Source organism: Equus asinus, chromosome 15 (genome assembly GCF_041296235.1).
Source record: "Equus asinus isolate D_3611 breed Donkey chromosome 15, EquAss-T2T_v2, whole genome shotgun sequence".
In the NCBI taxonomy this organism is placed as follows: Eukaryota; Metazoa; Chordata; class Mammalia; order Perissodactyla; family Equidae; genus Equus; species Equus asinus.
Window position 1 is genome coordinate 23429083 of NC_091804.1, and position 20904 is coordinate 23449986.

General features: G+C 51.1%; 1 protein-coding gene across 4 annotated transcripts; it reads left to right on the forward strand.

Annotated features, from left to right (window-relative positions):
- Positions 1-1086: 1086 nt before the first annotated feature.
- CCM2L (CCM2 like scaffold protein) lies at positions 1087-20649 on the forward strand. 4 transcript variants are annotated; one of them, XM_044748417.2, is made up of 10 exons: positions 1087-1196; positions 3721-3888; positions 6117-6200; positions 6298-6481; positions 7319-7773; positions 13625-13760; positions 15433-15496; positions 17787-17916; positions 18477-18615; positions 19521-20649. In XM_044748417.2, exons 1-10 carry the CDS (start codon positions 1167-1169, stop codon positions 19832-19834), a joined length of 1704 nt encoding a protein of 567 aa, XP_044604352.2. In that variant the 5' UTR covers positions 1087-1166; the 3' UTR covers positions 19835-20649. The 4 variants fall into 4 exon arrangements, with proteins under 4 accessions (XP_044604352.2, XP_070341828.1, XP_070341830.1 ...); XM_070485727.1 differs by having other exon boundaries at positions 6301-6481; XM_070485729.1 differs by lacking the exon at positions 1087-1196 and having other exon boundaries at positions 3807-3929; positions 6301-6481.
- The last annotated feature ends 255 nt before the right edge of the window (positions 20650-20904 follow it).

Sequence of the window (20904 nt, forward strand, 5' to 3'; positions counted from 1 at the left end):
GAGCTCGGGTCCCCAGAACCCAGGTGTCATGGCAATGGGAGGATGGGTCAATTAGGACTTTTCCAACTGTCCTGGGGGGTCCTGCAGAGCACACAGGCCCTGGAAGTAAGGAACTAGGCCTCAGATCCAGACCAGGCAGAAATCCCAGGTTCTCCTCCTATTCACTGTGTGACCTCCTTGGGCCAGCCTCGGCAGTGGAGTCTGTCTTTAAAATCTGTATGGTAGGTATAATAATGGTACACCAATGTTATGAGGAATAAGGGAGATGAAATATGTCAAGTGCTCAGCACAGAACCGCAAAGGGAGCCTTGCCTCCCTAATAGTCTCCCAAGAGACAGCAAAACAGCCCAGGACACACAGACACACAGATAGGGAAACAGTTAAGATTTACTGAGTGCTTCATATGTGTCAGGAGCTCTTCTAAGTGCATTTAGTCCTTACAAGGTCACCAGGAGGTCAGACCTGGTGTTATGCCCATTTTATAGACAGGGAAATTGAGGCAAAAGAGGTTAAAGGACTTGCCCAAGGTCATAATCTTAGTAAGTGGCAAAGCCAGGATTCAAACCCAGACAGCTTGTCTCCAAAACCTGTGCATACTGCCGCCCTTAGTAGTAATGATTCATTGTTTAGATTCATAGCTTGCTTGGACACAGTATTCTATAGTTTATGAAGCATTTTCCCACCCACTCTTTCATTTATTTCTCACCACAGCAGCCCAGAGAGGGAGGCGATGTTTACTCCCAATTTATAGAGGGGAGGGGGAAACTGAGGCTGTGAAAGGGGCAACTATTTCATTTCCAAGGTCGCACAGCAAGGTCAGTGGCAGAAGTAAGGGCGGAATTCGGGATTTTCTGACTCCCAATTTGGGGTACCCTTCCCCAGCCTTATTCAACTCCCAAGCCCCCGAAACAGCAAGCCCTCTGCTGGAAGCTCGAGGCTCTCTCCCCAGGGCAGGTGCTATAGCTGGGCTTCCACTTTTCAGCTGGAGAGTCCCAAGGCTGGTCCTCCACCCCCTCCCACCTCTGCTCACTATCAGACGGGAGGGGCAGGAACTCCGGGGCTGGTGGAGTTTCCGACCAGGCAGGAAAAAGAACAAAGGAACTGTGTGGGGGAGAGGGTGGAGGGGGTGTCCAGGAGGGTAGCAGGAGTGGAGGGGACGCTTCGCCATGGAATATGAAGTCAAGAAAGGGAAAAAGGTAGGTGGGAGGTTGGGAGGGATGCAGGGTAGAGAAACGTGCCTGGAGCTGGGGAAGTGGGAAGCCTGGGGTGGGGGCTGAGCAGTGAGGGGCAGAGGAGGGGCTTTCTTCTCATTTGGAAGGATCTTCCTCCCGACCCTGGGGTAGCCAGACATTTAGGCTCCAAACTCCCGAACCTGTCCTTCCACTCTCAGCTGCCTCTGCCGTCCCCGGAATGGACAGACAGGTACCGTCCAGGGAAACCCAGCCAGATACATCTGTCAGAAGACACTCTCAACCTGCTTTTCTGGTGTTCCTGGTGGTTCCTCCCTGCAGCTTTTCAGACAGAGGGACATTCAGACACCCAACAGACCCATTCCCCTGTCTCCCCAGACAAGACCTCAGCCAGGGCAATTCTGTGCCATGAGGCTGCCATCCAGGCTTGAATCGCCTACCTACTGCCCTGCTGGGTTCCAACCCCTGCCCATCTTTATACAAAGGCCAGGTCTAAGGCCTCAGCCTGCAGTCATTCCCCCACCCCCTAGATCCTCGCCCCCTCCTGACTCTCAGAAGTTTTCTAGTCTGGTTCTCTGGGCACCCTGCCTGGTTGTCTTTGTGGTTCAGGGACCCCCTCGGGTTCCAACTCCTATCCCCAACGCCACCCGCATGGAGCCCTCTTCCCCCAGGAAACCTAGCTCAGGCTGTTCTAAAAGGCTCCCACGGGAATCAGGAGGGCTCAGAAGGGACTTAAGACATACGTGCACACTCTCTCTTGGTTCTTTCCTTCTATGGGTATTTACTGAGGACCTATTAAGTGTCAGGCACCGTGCCTGGTGCTGGTAGTGATGCAGAGGTGAACAAAGTCAAACAGGGGCCCTGCTTCCTCTTTGGAGCTCACAGTCTAGTGGGGGAGGCAACTACTAATTTTTTTTTAAAGCAATTAACGTAAAATTGCATAAGTCTCCATACACAGTGCTGGGAGACAGAACATTAGCGGATTCATCCTTAGACTGGTCGGTCTAAGCTGAGATCTGATGGATGGAAGGAAAGGAGGTAGGGAAGAGTGTTTCAGGCAGAGGAACAGCATGTGCAAAAGCCCCATGATGTAGCAAGGAGGAAGGCCTGAAAGATGGCCCTATAGCCGGAGGGCAGGAGAGAGGGGCAGTATGGGGTAAGATGAGGCTGGAGAAGTGGGCAGGGCTGGACCATTCACGGCCACAGACAAAACATTTACCTCCCCATCCCACTCACACAAACACACACACACACAGGATAAAGTCCCAGCTCCATAGCTGGCATTCAAGGCCTCTATGAGTTGTTCATCTCATAATTCAGCCACAGTGGTCTACACACAGCTTCTCCAGGCTCATGTGCACCGGGCCCTTGCAGCCTCCAGGGTTTTGCACATGCTGTGCCCTCTGATTGCAATGCCCTTTCCAATGAGATGTTTTGTTCTCATTTCTCAGAGCTTCCATATGCCTCATCCAGGCTACACGATATTAGTTTTAAAATGAGCTGGGCATGCATCAGAATCACCTGAGTGCTTCTTAAAACACAGTTCATGAGGCCAGCCCGGTGGCGCAGCAGTTAAGTTCGCACGTTCCGCTTCTCGGCAGCCCGGGGTTCGCCAGTTCGGATCCCCGGTGCAGACATGGCACTGCTTGGCAAAAGCCATGCTGTGGTAGGCATCCCATATATAAAAAAAAAAAAGTAGAGGAAGATGGGCATGGATGTTAGCTCAGGGCCTGTCTTCCTCAGCAAAAAGAGGAGGATTGGCAGCAGTTAGCTCAGGGCTAATCTTCCTCAAAAAAAAAAAAAAACAACAACAAAAAAACAGATCATTGGGTCTCACCCCCATGTTGTGATCTAGTAGGTCTAGGATGGGGCATTTCAGTAGGTCTGGAAATGTGCATTTCTCTCAAGTTCCCAGGTGATGCTGTGCAGCTACTGCTCGTGACCCAGGAACCACACTGGGAATTGCAGCTCTAGAGTAGTGCTCACACTTTCCTGGGAGAGTAGATGCCCGTTGGGCTGGGCTGGGGCCCTGGGATTTGCTCTTTACCCTTGCTCCAGGCCATTATCATGCAGGTGCCGCTGGATTACATTAAATGTACTTACTACTTCTAATTTTTAGGAAAGTATAGGGAATAGCTTAACAAATACCTTTGCATGCACCACCCAGCCACATTGAATCCTAATGTTTTTCTGTACTTGCCCCAGACTGGCCCATTCCTTAAGCCTGGGCCTAGGCAGGGCCTCCGCCCTTACCTGGGTGTTTAGAATGGAGGCTTGGGAGCCAGGCTGCCCACGGGGAACTATTGGTTCTACCCCTACTAGCGGTGAACTTATCAGCCAGTTGCCGCTCAGAGACTCAGTTTCTCCATCTGTAAAATGGGGATCACAGAACTCCCTTCTGCAGACTTTTTGTGAGAACTAAATGAGGTAAAGTAAGGAAAACACTGAGCGCGATAAGCGCTCCATAAAGTCCGTTGCCTGTTACTGATTTTATTTGTTATCTCCTCGCTCCTCCCCTGCCCGCCCCCAGGGCTTCGTATCCCCCATCCGGAGGCTGGTGTTCCCCAAGGCCGGGCGCCGGGCAGCCTGTCGGAGCAGTGTGAGCCGCCGGCCCCTGCACTCCATGCCCCTCTATCCCCCGGACTACCTCATCGACCCCCAGATTCTGCTGTGTGACTACCTGGAGAAAGAGGTCAAGGTGCGTGCGGGATGAGGAGAAGCGGTGGCAAGGATCTTGGGGTGAGGAGTGGAGCGGAGGAAAAAGTTTTCCTCAACCCTCTTAGGGCCCCTGACTGGGTCTGAAAATTAAGCTGACAAAGACAGATTAACAGGAGAAAAGCATATACACTTTATTAAATTTTTATATGTACAGGAGAGCCTTCCCAAGAGAATCAAGACCCCAAGAAGTGACCCGAGCAGGAAGCTTTTATTCCTTTTTGACAAAGAAACAATAAATCTGTGAGCAACTGACAAGGCAGAGGGCTTTGGGCGTGGGGTAGTAGAGGTGAAGAAGTAACAGGGTTTGTTTATACAGCCTGCCCGGCCCTAAATCCCCTGTATCTGGTGACAAGGACGTCTCCCTTCCTCCCCGTACAAGGGAGGGCACCTTTCACATGGGAGACTTATCTCCTGGTTTTCAGGGAAGAAGGGTGATGGGGTGGAGGTCAGAGCGAACTTCCTGCTTCTGACACTTTCTCAAAGTCCTTCAGCTTAAGATATTCAGTATGCCAAGGTGCCACATTTTGGGGTAGCACGTCCTGGACCCCATCCCGAGAGACCTTACCTCTCCCTGACACCAACGTCTGCCCAGCCCTGTCTCACAAGGGGAGGCTCCGGGGAAAGAGGCCTGGGTTCAAGCCAGCCTCGCCCCTGCCTTATGCTGTGGACCCTCAGCAAGTGACATCCCTCTGCTCAGCCTCGGTGCTCCCATCTCAACATGGGGCTCAAAACCTACCCCTACGGGAGAGCGGTGGGGGCAGTGCACTGTGTACTGAGAAGCCCCACCTTCCTGTGAGATTTTACTGTGGTGATGTTGTTACTTAGACAGTGTCCGGGATAAAGGAACCCAGTTCAGCAAGCCCCAGGGGACTTAGACCACTCAAGGGCTTTACTTTTGCCTCGTGAATACCATGAAGGAGCAGCAGAGAATCCTCATTACCCAAGGAAAATTGATATGGCGGTAGGAGGGTCAGACTTAGCAAAAACAGGCTGCCCCATTAAATTTGAATTTCAGATAAGCAGTGAGTACTTTTTTTTTAAAGATTGGCACCTGGGCTAACAACTGTTGCCAATCTTCCTTTTTTTTTTTCTGCTTTATCTCCTCAAACCTGCCCTGTACACAGTTGTATATCTTAGTTGCAGCTCCTTCTAGTTGTGGGATGTGGGGCACCGCCTCAACATGGCCTGACGAGTGGTGCCATGTCCATGCCCAGGATCCGAACCCTGGGCTGCCGCAGCGGAGCGCGCAAACTTAATCACTCGGCCACGGAGCCGGCCCCGCAATGAGTACTTTTGTAGTATTAATATGTCCCAAATATTGTGTGGGACTAAAAAAAAAAACAAACAAAAACCTAAAAAAGTATTCATTGTTTATATGAAATTCAAATTTAACTGGCATCTTGTATTTTATCTGGAACCCTACATGGAGGAAAAAGATAACAAATCCACTTAAAAGCTGGGGACTGAAATCTCAGAGAGAATGAAAATAAAAGGTGTGATTGGTGGAATTCACCTAGAAGACTAAAACCAAAAATAATGAAAAAAGTTAATTCTCATATTGAATAACCTCTAAGTTAAGTGATAACATTAAGTTACAACTAAGAATGAGTGAAGAACTAATTTATCAATTTGGAGCATCATTGTTCTGACAAAATTGTATAGTAATTTGACAGAACATTCTTCCCTTTCCGTTTAACTTCTGCAATGAGATCATCAAGAGCGCAAGTGACTTGCACAGTCAGGTGACACTGGTGCTTGGGGTGGACAGAGCCACTCAGGCCAAGTGGAAGTTCACAGGCGGTCAGTTCTTTCAAGCTAGTATAGTGACTTTTGCTTCCGTCCTAGCTAAATAACTATGTGTTCAGGCAACATAAGCTAGCAGCAGGGTTGTGGGCTCTGGTGGGGGGAGTTTAGTTTGGCCCTTTCTGGCTATATAATATTGGGCATGTTATTTAGCTTTGCTGTGCCTTAGTTTTCTCATCTTTAAAGCCGAGATGAATGAGTGAATGTGCATAAAGCTCTCAGGACTGTGTCTGACTGCTACGACCACCTTAATATCAGTTATATCAGGTTATTATCATTAATTCAGAGATTTCTATCTTAGTCTGCCTGTGCTGTGGCAGTGAGGAAGTCAGGGTCCTCCAAGCCTTCAGGCTGACCTCTCTCTGCCCTTCTCCCACCCCAAACCCCGCCCCATTTCCCATTCAGTTCCTGGGCCACCTCACCTGGGTCACCTCCTCACTGAACCCCTCCAGCCGGGACGAGCTCCTGCAGCTGCTGGACACGGCCAGGGTGAGGCTCTGGGGAGCGGGGAGGGCAGGGTCTCGTTCCCTTCTCCCTCTCCCACCCGAGGTCCCTGGGGACTCAGGAGATCCGACCCACCCCGCAGCAGCTGAAGGAGCTGCCGCTGAAGACCACAGCGGAGCAGGACAGCATCCTGAGCCTGTCCGCCCGCTGCCTGCTGCTCACCTGGCGCGACAACGAGGAGCTCATTCTGCGCATCCCCACGCACGAGATCGCCGCCGCCTCCTACCTGCAGGACGACGCGCTGCACCTGCTAGTGCTTAAGACCGGTACGGCGGGCCGGGCCTGGCCGGGGAGCAGGGCCGGGAGGTGAAGAGGAAGAGAAACTGCCCAACGGTCTAGCCTTGGGAATGGGCGTGACCTAGGGAAGGCACGGAGCCTGAGGCTGGATGATGGGGTGATGGATAAGGCCTGACACCACCCTGAGACTAGGGCCGGGCTATGACCATATGCAGGAAGACGGAGCTCAAGGTTGAGGATGAAGAGTGGGCGGCCTGACCCACCATCCTGAGGCCAGGTGGCGGAGCCTGGGAAGGGTGGAGAAGCCAGAATGCCAATACCTGAAGTGAAAGGGTGTGGTGAAGGGGAGCAGGACTGGGAGGCCCTGAGGCTGGAGGGAGGCTCGGGTGAGGGGCGGAGTCCGCTCTAGGGGCGGGGCCATACGCCGGGGAGGCGGAGCTCGCGGCTGGGGCAGCACGTGGGAGAGGTCTGACCACGGCAAACTAGGGGCGGGGCCTGAGGTCGGAGGCGGGGTTAAGGGGAAACCGAATCCAAGGAGGGCGCCCTGAAACCAAGGACAGGGTCCGAGTTAAGGGTACAGAGGTAGGGGACAGCTTGACCATTACCGTTAGACCAGATGACAGGGTTCGGGCTGGCTGGTGGGAAAGGGCTGCGGAGCCAAAACCAGGGGTGGAGCCTGAGGCCGGGGGCATGGCCCAAATATAAGGATGCTGCGTGGGGGCGGGTCTGGCCGCATGTCTTCGAAGCCAGGGGCGGGGCCAGGCGCGGGTGGACCTTTGGGTGGCAGGGTCGGGCACCCCAGCTGGCCTCGGCAGGCGGCTCTTAGGCCGGATCTACTGCGATTGACGGCCACCGGCTTCTTCTAGGTCTGGGCGTGGACCCGGTGCCGGCCGGCGTAGACGCCAGCCCCGGCGGCGCGGGGCGCGACCCGGGTCCGCCGGGCGCGGCGCCCGAGAAGCGGCGGGTGGGCACCACGGAGCGACGCCACACCATCTGCAGCCTGGACTGGAGGATGGCGTGGGGCGGGGGCGCGGGCGCCGAGGCCCGGGCCGGGGGCGGCGGCGGCGGCAGCCTGGAGCGCCAGCGCGCCGGGGCGCGGGCGTCTGGCAGCTGGGAGCGGCGGCAGACGTTCAGCGGCAGCTGGGAGCGGCGGCACGGCGGCGGCGGCGGCGGCGCGGGCAAGCCGGGCGGCAGCTGGGAGCGGAGGCAGGCGGGCGGCGGCAGCTGGGAGCGGCGCCACCCGGGCCCCAACCCGCTGGACCCGCAGGACCCCAGCCCCGACGCCTACTGCAACCTCGTCATCCTGGCAGTGGCCAACAGGGTGAGCCCGAGGGCACCCGGCGCCCCTGCGCGCTGCCTCCCGGGCGTCCTCCCACTCCGCCCCATTCACGGGGTTCCTGAGGTCTACCCCGACCTCTTTCCTTCTCCCTCCTTCGGCCCTACCCAGGTCTACCCTACCCTACCTACCCAACGCAGGTACTACCTGTGTGCCCATCAGGCCAAACGGTTTCTAAACTCCAGCCCTGGACACCTACCCCTTGCTGTCCCAAGGGGATGAAAAAAAATGGTCAAAATAGCCTTGATCTAACCCCCCCTCCGGCCCTGCTCCTTCTCCAATGTCGTCATTGTCGGCGCTACCACAGTAACAATTATGATGACACTAATCACCAGCAGGAATCGTATGCCAACCCATGCCAGACACAGAACCAGCATTAACCCTTAGAGGCAGATATTTCAACCATCCCCATTCGATAGAGGAAGAAACTGAGATCCAGGGGCTAAGTAATTTGTGCAAGGTCACACAGGAAGCACGTGGTGATTTCAACATTGGGACCCAGGAAGTTCAGAGCCTGTACTCTTGCTAACTATGGCAGTCACCCAGGGCAGAAGCCTTTCCACCATTCTTACCTTCCCTATCCTCCCCTCCCTCCCATCCTCCACGTTCAACTTTGCTTTTATTTATTTGACCATGTTTACTGAGCGGCACTCTGTGCTAGGCATTGGACTAGGTGCTATGGATACAGAGAGGAACTAGACACATTTGACGTCCCCCTTAGGGAACTCACAGTCCAGCAGACAGCCTCCAGCCCTGAGCCTTCTAAGCTTTTCCTCTGACCCAACTCCCTCTTTATACACACTGTGGTGAAGAAGACAGACAGGTGCCTGGCTAGAGGGAGAGATGGATAATAACCAGAAACTCAGACTCCGGAGCTGACAGGCTCCCCCTTGAAACACTCTCTTGCTCGGCGTCCAGCTCTCTGCATTCTCCTGGTTTTCCTCCTACCTCCCAGGCTGCTTCTTCTCAGGAGCTGGTTCGTCCTCTTCTCTCCAGCCTCTTAAGGTTAGAGTGCTCCAGGCTTAGTCCTTGCTCCTCTTCTCTCCTCTACACTCGTTTCTAGGTGATCTCCTCTAGGCTCATGGCATTTAAAGCACTTGAGAACTCCACGTTGTATCCTACCAAATCTCCAGGCGAGTTTCTCCACTCAGCCTCTCATTCGACGGTCTAATGATCATCTCACACCTAACGCATCCGCAGCCAAGCTCCCATCTTCTCCCCCAAACCTGTTCCTCCCCTGGTCTCCCTGCCTTCGTTAATGGCAGCTCTGTCCTTCCGTTGCTCAGACCAAAACCTTACAGTGATCCTTGGCTCCTCGCTCTTTCTCTCTCTCTCTGTCTCTCTCTCACACACACCCCTCATATCCACTCTGTCAACAAGTCCTGTTGTCCCTATTTTTAAAATATAACCAAAATCCATCTTCTCCCCACCCTCCACTGTCCCCACCTGGGTCCATGCCCATCCCCTATCACCTAGATTGTGCAGTCACCCCTCACTGATCCGGTCCTTGCTTACAATCTGTCCCCCACATGGTCAGAGCAGTCCTGTTGACACATGTCACATTGTGTCACTGCTCAAGATCTTCCAGTGGCTCCCCATTTCACTCCTTATGGCTGCTTATAAGGCCACTCACCTTATCCACCATCCCCATTCCCTCTCTGGCCTCATCTCTTTCTACTCTCTCCTTGGTTCACTTCACTCCAGCCACACTTGTTGGAGAGTGCGAGAGACCCACGTGCTCTGGATAGTTCGCTGTGTATCTCCGGCACCTAGAATAGTGCCTGGCACATAACAGATGCTCAGTAAATAGTGAATGAACGGATGAATTACTGCACATTATATTATTACGCTTTGCAATGGGGAGCAAGAAGAAAACAAGCAGGTTATGGTGATAATGAGGGAGGAGATCCATTTTCCATAGGGAAAATGAGTTGGTGCCTTTTAAACTGCAATGTGAAGGAAAAAATGGAGTCAGCAGGGCGAAGACCCAGGAAAGTGAATTCTAGGCAGAGGGACCAGTGTGTCCTGTTTATCCCACTGGCCTGTGAGGGCTTTGAGGTACAGACCTCATGTAATTCACCTCTGGGAGCCCAGAGCCTAGACCAGTGCCTGCCAAGCGTTAGAACTAAATGAGAATCTGTGGAATCAGTAAATAGAAGTAGAGTAGTTTTCCAGGAGTATCTGAGCCTCTGGCCTCCTACCTAAGGCATCATGGTCCCAAAAAGAGTTCAAGAGTTAGCGTCAAAACCTGGATGCAGTCTTAACCAGTGCCGTGAGCCTGCTGTGAGCTGGGCAAGTCACTTAAGCACTCAAAGCCTGAGGGTCTTTAACTGTGAAATAAGAATCCTCTCTTCTCTGTCCCTTTTGTAGGGTTATGGATCAATCCTGCTTTAATGATTAGGACATTCCCCATTCCAAAATGCCTATCCTGGGTTACATTTTTTTAATTGAGGTCGTAATTTATAACACTGTGAAACGTCAGTTGCACATTCTTGTTTGTCAGTCACCATGTAAATGAGCCCCTTCACCCCTTGTGCCCACCCCCCAACCGCCTTGCCCTCTGGTATCCACTAATCTGTTTTCTTTGTCCATGTGTTAGTTTATCTTCCACATATGAGTGAAATCATACGGTGTTTGTCTTTCTCTGTCTGGCTTATTTCGCTTAACTTAATACCCTCAAGATCTATCCATGTTGTTGAGAATGGGACAATTTTGTCTTTTGTAATAGCTGAGTGGTATTCCATCATATACATACCACATATTCTTTATCCAATCATCCATCGATGGGCACTTGGGTTGCTTCCACATCTTGGCCTTGTGAATAGTGCTGCATTGAACATAGGGGTGCATAAGCCTCTTTGAATTGTTGATTTCAAGTTCTTTGGATAAATACTCAGTAGTGGGATAGCTGGGTCATATGGTATTTCTATTCTTAATTTTTTGAGAAATCTCCATATTGTTTTCCATAGTGGCTGCACCAGTTTGCATTCCCAGCAGTGTATGAGGGTTCCCTTTTCTCCACATCCTCTCCAACATTTGTTATTTTTTGTCTTGGTGATCATAGCCATTCTAAGGAGTATAAGTTGATGTCTTAGTGTAGTTTTGATTCACATTTCCCTGATGATTAGTGATGTTGAACATCTTTTCATGTGCCTATTGGCCATCTGTATATCTTCTTTGGAAAAATTTCTGTTCATATCTTCTGCTCACGTTTTGATCGAGTGGTGTGTTTTTTTGGTGTTCAGTTGTGTGAGTTCTTTATATATTTTGGAGATTAACCCCTTGTTGGATATATGATTTGCAAATATTTTCTCCCAGTTTGGTGGGTTGTCTCTTCATTTTGTTCCTGGTTTCCTTTGCTTTGCAGAAGCTCTTTAGTCTGATGAAGGCCCACTTGTTTTTCTTTCTTTTGTTTCCTTTGTCTAAGTAGACATGGTATTCGAAAAGATCCTTCTAAGACTGGTGTCAAAGAGTGTACTCCATATATTTTCTTCTAGGAGTTTTATGGTTTCAGGTCTTACCTTCAAGTCTTTCATTCACTTTGAGATAATTTTTGTGTATGGTGAAAGATAATGGTCTACTTTCATTCTTTTGCATGTGGCTGTCCAGTTTTCCCAACACCATTTATTGAAGAGACTTTCCTTTCTCCACTGTATGTTCTTAACTCCTTTGTTGAAGATTTGTTGTCCATAGATGTGTGGTTTTATTTCTGGGCCTTCAATTCTGTTCCATTGATCTGTGTGCCTGTTTTTTGCACCAGTACCATGCTGTTTTGGTTTCTATAGCTTTGTAGTATATTTGAAGTCAGGGATTGTGATGCCTCCAGCTTTGTTCTTTTTTCTCAGGATTGCTTTAGTTATTTGGGGTCTCTTGTTGCCCCGTATGAATTTTAAGATACTTTGTTCTATTTCGGTGAAGAATGTCATTGGGATTCTGGTTGGAATTGCACTGAATCTGCAGATTGCTTTAGGTAGTATGAACATTTTAACTATGTTTATTCTTCCAAGCCGTGTGCATGGCACATCTTTCCATTTCTTTATGTCATCATCAATTTCTTTCAATAATGTCTTAGAATTTTCAGTGTATAGGTCTTTACTTCCTTGGTTAAATTGATTCCTAGATATTTTATTCTTTTTGTTGTGATTGTAAATGGGATTGTATTCTTGAGTTCCCTTTCTGTTAGTTCATTATTAGAGTATAGAAATGCAAGTGATTTTTGTAAGTTGATTTTGTACCCTGCAACTTTGTTGTAGTTGTTGATTATTGCTAATAGTTTTCTGATGGATTATTTAGGGTTTTGTATATGGAGAATCATGTCATCTTCAAACAGTGAGAGTTTCACTTCTTCATTGCCAGTTTGGATACCTTTTATTTCTTTTTCTTACCTAATTGCTCTGGCCCAAATCTCTAGTACTATGTTGAATAAGAGTGGTGCGAGTGGTCACTCTTGTCTTGTTCCTGTTCACAGGGGGATGCTTTTCAGTTTTTCCCCATTGAGTATGATGTTGGCTTTGGGTTTGTCATATACGGCCTTTATTATGTTGAGGTACTTTCCTTCTATACCCATTTTATTGATAGTTTTTATCATAAGTGAGTGTTGGATCCTGTCAAATGCTTTCTCTGCATCTATTGAGATGATCATGTGGTTTTTATTCCTCACATTGATTGATTTGCAGATGTTGAATTATCCCTGTGTCCCTGGTATAAATCCCCCTTGATCATGGTGTATGATCTTTTTAATGTATTGCTGTATTCTGTCTTCCAAAATTTGTTCAGGATTTTTGCATCTATGTTCATCAGCAATATTGGCCTGTAATTTTCCTTCCTTGTGATGTCCTTATCTGGCTTTGGGATCAGGGTGATGTTGGCCCCGTAGAATGTGTTAGGAAGTGTTCCACCTTCCTCAATTTTTTGGAAAAGTCTGAGAAGGATAGGTATCAAATCTTCTGTGAATGTTTGAAGGAATTCTCCACAGAAGCCATCTGGTCCTGGACTTTTATTTTTGGGGAGGTTTTTGATTTCTGTTTCAATCTCTTTACTTGTGATTGGTCTATTCAGATTCTCTGTTTCTTCTTGGTTCACTTTTTATCCTGGGTTACATTTTAATTTACACCTTAGGCTTTTTTTAGAGACACAAAACAGGAAATGGCTTCATGAAGGTGGTCTCTTCATCAGTTATTATCTTTTTGTGTCTCTTGCTTAAAGACACAAAGAGATAAATTAAAAAAGCAAATTCCTCTTCAAATTTGCAATCTCAAAAAAGTTCCACCCAAGGACTTAAATTCCTTCCTTCTATTGGAGACTGAAGTTTCTATATTCATCCTGCTTCCATTGTTCCCTTGGTGCCAGAAAGCTCATATCTAAATATAGCATCCAGTAGGAGCAACTATCTTGAGCCTAAAATTTTCATACATTTAATTCTTCCTCCTCCTAGTAGGTATTAGGGGGCCTGGGTTCTGGTCCTAGCTGATCACTTCACCTCTCTGGGCCTCAGCTTCTTACCTATAAATTAAACTAAATTAGGGCTTATTTTAGATAAGCTTCAGGAGGGCCGGTGAATCCCCCAGAAATTTGGGGTGCACGTGTGCATTTTTCAGGGCAAAGAGTTAGAGCTGTTGCTGGATTCTGTAAATAGGTCCAAGACTCAGAGAATGGCCATATAACTTTGATGGGAAATATCCTCAAAGTTGATTTAAAGGCATCCACAGGTGTGCCCGCGTGCGTGTGTGTGTGTGCACGCGTGCCCCTGTGAGCCTCCTCACACAGTGTTTTAGGAAGCAGGGGCATCCTGGTCACTAGCGAGGGCCTGAGCTCTCTATCCTCCTCCCTGGGCCAGGATGCTGCCGAGGAGTCCTGTGCCCTCATCTGTCAGGTCTTCCAGATCATCTATGGGGACCAGAGCATCGAGTGCGTGGACCGGGCTGGCTACCACTACACGTCCACACCCGAACGGCCCTGGCTCTGCAGCCGCAGTGAGTACTCGAGCTCCTGGCCACTCCTCCTACAAAACATCTCAGAAGGCTGGGAAGGGGGGATGCCCCAGGACTCAGGCCGATCAAAGCCTTTAGGGGTCCTGATCGCTACCATGATTACAGTGTACCCCTGCTTTGTAGTTAAAACAACATGCCGACTTTCAAAGTGGCCTCAAACCTGGCCTCTTCATAGAGGTTCTGGTCGCCAGATTGAGAACAAGCCCCGTCAGCTGAACTTCTCTCCCCTTTGTTTCTAGTGTCCCTGCTCTGCAGAAACCTAAGCATACGCATTGTCTGTTTACTCAGCCATTTAATCTCACTAGGACTCTAGGTCACAACCACGATTTCCAGACTGGAAATTGAAGGTTTCCTTGAATGCCATCAAGGGCTGGAACGAGAATGAGACTAATAGAGGCATTTATTGAGCACCAACTATGTGCCAAGTCTTATTGAATCCTCATAGCAACCTTGTCTGTCCTGTTGGCCACTGTATCACCTGCGCCCAGCATGAGACCAGGGACAGCACAGATGCTCAAGAAGTATTTTCTGAATAGATGAAAGACCCCCTCCGAGACCGTATGATTTCAATTTTACAGATAAGGATATTAAGGCTCAGAGTAGTCAATAAATTGCTGAAGGTCACACAGCTGGGAAATGGCAGAGTCAGGATGCAAACCCAGGTGTGTCTGATTCTAAAGCTTCTGTCTGCAACAGCTTCACTCCCCATGCTGCCTTCAAGGCTATAGTAAACTTCTTCAGCCACAGCGCCTCAACGTGGCCCCTGTTTGCATAGTTCCAGCAACAGGGAGCCAGCTCCTTCCTTCTGGAGGCGCTCCCATCTGTGGGAAGGTGGGATAGCTCATTGACTCTCACAGGAATAGTGGACAAATCAATGAGATAACTGAACAAATATTTCAACAAATTCATTCATGTGACAAATATTTATTGAGCACCTACTATGTGCCGGATCCTGCTAATCCCCAGGATGTACTGGTGAGCAAAGCCAGACGTTGCCCTGCCCTCACTCGCATTACTGAGGTCGGCAGAGAGTACTTAGATCTTACACAGATACAGTGTAGCCACACGCTGTGCTGTGAGGAGTACAGGCGGAAGCTCCTTGCCTGGGAAGTCGGGGGAGGGTCCCGAGGCAGTGACACTGAGGGAGCCAAGATGCGAAGGGTGAGGAAGTGCCTGCACTCAGTGAGATCACAGGGCTGGGTGCAGACCAAGTTCTCTGGAAATGGGGCTTCTTTCTTCTCAAGATTTTGAGTTCCTTCCCCCTTCCAAAGCTCTTTTTTTGTCTCGCCTCAAACACATACTGTTTCCAAGATGCTCCCTCACCTGTCCTCTAGCCTGCTGTCCCCAGGACCCCCATAAGGCAGGCAGGAGGTGGTACTGTCCGGCGTTGAGGATGTTGAGGGCCAGGAGAGGGAAGGCGAGCTGCCCGAGGTCGGCTGTGTGTTGGTGGGGCGGGAGTCAGGGTCAGCATCTTCCACCGGCTGCCCGTTTCACTCGGGGTAACAGCTCACACCCTCACCATTGCTTCCAGTGCCACCCAGCCTCCTGCCTCCATCCCGACCCCAGGGTGGGGAGGAAGGTGGGGCCTCCGGGGAGCCAGGGAGGCTGGGCCCTCTTGGCTGCCTCTGACAGCCTCTCTGTCTGCCGGCCGCAGGTGATAGCTGCCGCACGGACGGGACTTACGCCTACGACGCTGACTTCAGCTGCTGCAGCTCCTTGTAGGTACTGCCCTTGCCAGGGACCCCACTCTTGCCCCCCTCCCCTGCACAAACAGGGTCGTTCTCCTTGGCATTCTTGAGTCCCCTGTGGGCAACAGAGTGTGGGAGAAAGGGAGCCTACCTTGATTTGTGCTGAGACACTGGGCGCTGAGGGTGGGGTAAACTGGGATCCTAGGAGCTCATAGGATCCAGACCTCAGAGAGGCCCGTGGGGCAACCAGAACCCAGAACTGCGGTCCATGTAGGCCTGCGGTTCTCTCCCAGTCATCCTGACACGGTGGCCTGCAGAGTCCAAAATCACAGCTAGTGCCGACAAATAATCTTGGTTTACTTTAGTTTTCATTCTACGTAATAGAAAACCCTAAAATAGAAGCTTAAACAGGATAGAGCACTTTTCCCCCTATCTCTCACACAAAATAGACCAGGAGCTCATAGCCTTATGGTCATGGCAGGCCCAGGCTTATCTTTTCCTCCCTCCTCAGCACTTGCTTCCATCCTCGAGGTTACCTCATGAACCAAGATGGTGGTCATAGCTCCAGCCATCACAGTAGCATGCCAGCGCCTCTTTAAAGACTTTGCTGGAATTCCCACCTGACAACTTGTGCTTACATTTCATCAGTCAGAACTTGGTCACATGGCTACAACTAGCTGTAGGCAAGGATGGAAAATGTAGGATTTAAAGGAAAAAATTTCTCCATTGGGAACATTGTCCGGGGTTCTGTTTAGTGTGACCAACCACACCCTAGTTTGCCCAGGATTGAGGGGTTTCCCGGGACACTGGATTTTCAGTACTAAAACCAGGAAAGTCCCAGGCAAACCAGGACGAGCTAGTTCTGTTACTAAGGCCATTAGCTTGAAAAGTAGTAGTGATCTGCCAGTGATAGATGCTCTCTTTTTTTTTTCATTTTTTTCCTTTTTAGTGGCAATACATTTGCCTTCCTAATCCCGTGTGCCTGGGGCCGGTCCTTAAACAGCCTGGTGTCTCCTGGAGAGATGACAATCACGATAATGACTAATCGAGCTGTGTGCCGAGTACTGTCCTATGAAGCATTTCACTCTTTTTAATCAATACAGCAACATTACAGGGGCTGCTGTTTACTTATTGCTTATAGTCCATGACTCTGAGTGCTTTACAAATATGAGCTCCTCTCATTCTCACGACACCGATTTTTATCATCCCATTTTACAGATGGAGAAACTGAGGAATAGAGAAGTTAAGTAGCTTGCCAAAGGTCAAGCAGCTAGTAAGTTGTAGGCCTGGGATTTGAACCCACGCAGGCTGGCTCCAGAGTCCACACCCTTAACCACTAAGCCAGACTGCTTCTCTGTAGGTGATAATGGAAGATGGTTCTGGAACAGTTTAGAGACCAGGAAGGAGGCTGACATTTTATTAAGCAATATTTATTGAGTCCCTACCACGTGCCAGGCACTGTGCTGTGTGCTAGGGCTACAGTGGGGACAAGACAAGACGAGACCTGCGCTTGGCACATAGCGGGCGCTCAACAAACGAAGGAAAACAAGCTCCCTGCTCTTGCCTGGTTTACAGTCCAGCGGCGGAGACAGTGAAACCATTACTTAACAGGAATAAACGCTGATGGTAATGAGCACGGAAGAGAGGCTCAGAGTGCTGAGAGAGGCTCCCCTCATCTGGGAGTCAGGAGGGCCTCTGGGGCGATGACCCTTGAGCTGAGACCTGGAGGAGGGAAGGGGAAGAGCACTGGGGTAGACGGAAGAGCAAGAGCGAGGATGCTGGGGCAGGATGCAGCTCGGTGTGTCGGAAGAACCGTCAGGAGGCGCCACGGCTGCGGCAGAGAGTGGTCAGGGAGGACATTTGCTAGGGGCATCTGGAAAGGCCTTGCATGTCATGGGTAGATTTATAGACTTTGTGACCCATTTGACAGAGGGTGTAACCCAGTCTGGGGGAATCAGGGCAAACTTTCCTGAGAAGGCGACATTTAAGATCCAACGATGACTAAGAATTAGCTGAGTAAAAGACAGGGGGAGAGAGGCATTCCAGGCAGAGGGAACAGCATGTGCAAAGGCCCAGAGGTGAGGAAGTACTTGGAGTATTAGAGGAAAAGGGAGAAGGCAGGGTGGCCTGAGCATAAAGAACAAGGGAGAGCCCAGCGAGAGAGGAGGCTTGAAAGACAAGGCAGATCATGTGGGGCCTTGAATCTGGATGAGGTCCCAGGCCCAGAGCATCAGCAGCTGTGCCCTCCCACCTTCAGTCCTCTGCAGGGAGAGGAGCTGGAGTGAGGTGAGTGAGGGCCCCTGTCTGCCTATCCCTGCAGCAATGGCTCCCAGGACACATTTGAAGCATGCTACAGCGGCACGTCCACACCCTCTTTCCATGGCTCCCACTGCAGCAGCAGCGACCACAGTGGCCTGGGCCTCGAGCAGTTGCAGGATTACATGGTCACGGTGAGCTGGGACAGGCAGTGCAAACAGCACAAAGGCCTGGAGGCTGGAGAAAATGTGGGGTTATTTCAGGAATCATGTAAGCCTGCACATAAGGGAAGCATAAGACCTCAGAGGTCAGGGTGGGACATGAGGTTAGGAGAGGAAACTGAGGCTAGCTTAGTAAAGGCCTTAAATAGTGTCAGGTAGCATTAATTGAGTGCTTGCTGTATACCAGGCACTGTCCTAAGCCCCTTTTGTGCATCATCCTTTCAACAACCCACGAGGGAGGTTCCATCATGAGCCTCACTTCACAGATAAGGAAAACAAGGGTCAGGGAGGTTGTCACCAACCCAAGATCACAGAGCTGCTCACTGAAGGGGCCAGGGTATGAATTCAGGCAGCTTGAGTCCACATCCCATTCTCAGATGCAGCCCAAGGGGTCTGGCTGTCCCCCCATAAGCCATGGAAGGATTTTCAGAGGAGGGCTGAGCCAAATCTGCCCTTCGAGAGGGCTCCGGGTCTTTAGGCAGGGGTTGGGCGCGGGACCTCCCTGGGATTGACCTCACGTGGTGTTCCCACAGTTGCGGAGTAAGCTGGGGCCGCCCGAGATCCAGCAGTTTGCACTGCTGCTGCGGGAGTACCGGCTGGGGCTGCCCATTCAGGATTACTGCGCGGGGCTGCTGAAGCTCTATGGGGAGCGGCGAAAGTTCCTCCTTCTCGGTGAGCTCTCTGCCCCACCCACCAAGGGCCGGCCAAGGCACCAGGCTGGGAGTACTTACTCCTTATCCCTCAGCTTCCAGTAAGGCCAGGATCATGAATGAGGTCCATGGGGCATATGAGGAGACAGAGAGGGGAAGGAACGTGCCTGTAGCCACAGAGAGCTGATAAGAACAGAGCACTGGTATAGCCATTTCACCTTCACGGCAAAGCTGGGAGAGGGAAGAGTTCTTCCCATTTTCTCCATGAGGAAGCTGAGGCTCAGAGAGGCTGAGGAACTTGTCCAAGATCACATAGCTAGTAAGGAAAGCTAATAATAACAACAGGAATAATAATATTAAATAAGCTCACATGTATTTGGCAGTCACCGTGTGCCAAGCACCATCTCAACGAATGCCTCAGTTCTGGGAAGTAGGAACTATTACCTGCTCCCATTTTGCAGATGAGGAAACTGAGGCTCCGAGAAGCAAAGTACAGTACTGATGTCACATAGCTAATAAGTAGAGATGGGAACAAGACGAGCTGCTTTCTATGGGGCACTTAGTGTGTGCTAAGGACCTTATTTAATCCTCACACCCCTACCGGGAGAACAGGTGCAATTATCTCAGTTTCACAGGGGAGGAAAGTACGGCTCAGGTAGTTATTTAATGAGGGTCAGGCAACTAATAAATGGGAATGTAACAATTGCAATAATAATAACAACAATAATAAGCGAGCATGTAGTGAGCATTTACTGTGTGCCGAGCATTATGTCATTCTCGGGCTCACAAAGTGGAGCAACTCGTGCAGGGCCACACAGCCAGTGAGCGGCGGGGCGGGGATTCGAACTCAGATCTCCCGAAAAGGTGATTCCTCTGTGGGAGGGGAAGGGCTGAAGCCCAGGAGTCACCCTGCCCCTCGGCGCGCAGGGATGCGGCCCTTCATCCCGGACCAGGACATCGGCTACTTCGAGGGCTTCCTGGAGGGCGTGGGCATCCGCGAGGGTGGCATCCTCACCGACAGCTTCGGCCGCATCAAGCGCAGCATGAGCTCCACGTCGGCGTCGGCCGTGCGCAGCTACGACGGCGCGGCCCAGCGGCCCGAGGTGCAGGCCTTCCACCGGCTGCTGGCCCACATCACGCACGACATCGAGGCGCTGGCCCCCGACGACGACGACAGCACGGACGAGGAGGCGCGGGGCTCCCCCGGCGGGGATGACGCGGCGGAGGACAACTACCTGTAGCCTGTAGTCACGCCCATGCGCAACCCAGCCTCTGGGGCCCCTCCACTCATTCTTGCCCGTGCGGCCCCCTCCCCAGGGCCCCCTCCTCACACCCCGACGCGGGGTCTGCGCTCTCCCAGGTCTCGGTCCCCGCCCTCGGGGCTCTGGCCCCTGCAGTACCGAGAATGTCCTGCAGGGGGCGGGGCTATAAGCCCTGGGCAGTCGCCCGAGGATCAGCGGGCCCTCTGCCCCCCGCAGGTGGGCTGCGTCCTTCTTTGTCCCCCTAGTTCGTAGGCTCGGCCCCGGACACCGACTCCTCCCCGCGACTCGGCGCTTTCTAGAGGCCAAGGCAGGGATGAAGAGTGGGCTCCACCTGCTGGCCGACTGAGAAAACAGTTCCAGAGACCTCTGCTCCTCCCGGTTTACAGCTGGAGAAACTGAGGTTCAAAAGAGAAGGGACTTGAGGGGATCTCCTAATATCTTATTACCTCGAACTGGCCATGCTAGTATAGACGGTCTTTATAAGCCTCTAAATGGCAGAGTCTCCCCTCCCCTGATGGCAGGAATTGGATTATCAGAGTGCGATGGAGGTTTTTCTCTACTGAGAGTTGACCCAGAGGTGGTGACCTGGGGTCCTGGCCCGAGGACTCTGAGCAGGTAGATCTTGGACTGGGAACCAGGCAGACCTAGGCCTCTCTGTGCTTCCTATTTCCTCATCTGTCTGGCGAGATGGGCCCACCTACCTAAAGGGTGGTCATGGGTATTAGCGAAGGTCAGGACCTTCGTGCTGGGTCTAGCATGTGATAAGTGCTCAGTAAATGCCCCTCTCTTCCACATCTAACGCTGTCTGACTCAGTTTACCTGTCTTTACACTGGGTGCACTGGGATGGGAACTGAGATGGGGCGAGATGTAAGAAGACACTCAGGAAGCTCCCGCTTTGGGAAGAGGAAATAGGACTTCCCCCTCAGGGCTCTGTTACAGCCTGGCTCTCTGCTCAAGTCCCAAATGAAAAGTACCCAAGACTCCGCAGGCAGCCATCTCAGGGGCCTGGGGTGGTCAAAGACATCTGAAGGCAGGGTGGAGAGGGAGA

Coding starts and splice junctions, on each gene's coding strand:
- CCM2L (XM_044748417.2), top strand. CDS start 1,167: ATGGAATATGAAGTCAAGAAAGGGAAAAAG. Junction 3,889..6,116: donor ACCTGGAGAAAGAGGTCAAG/GTGCGTGCGGGA, acceptor TTTCCCATTCAG/TTCCTGGGCCACCTCACCTG. Junction 6,201..6,297: donor AGCTGCTGGACACGGCCAGG/GTGAGGCTCTGG, acceptor CCCACCCCGCAG/CAGCTGAAGGAGCTGCCGCT.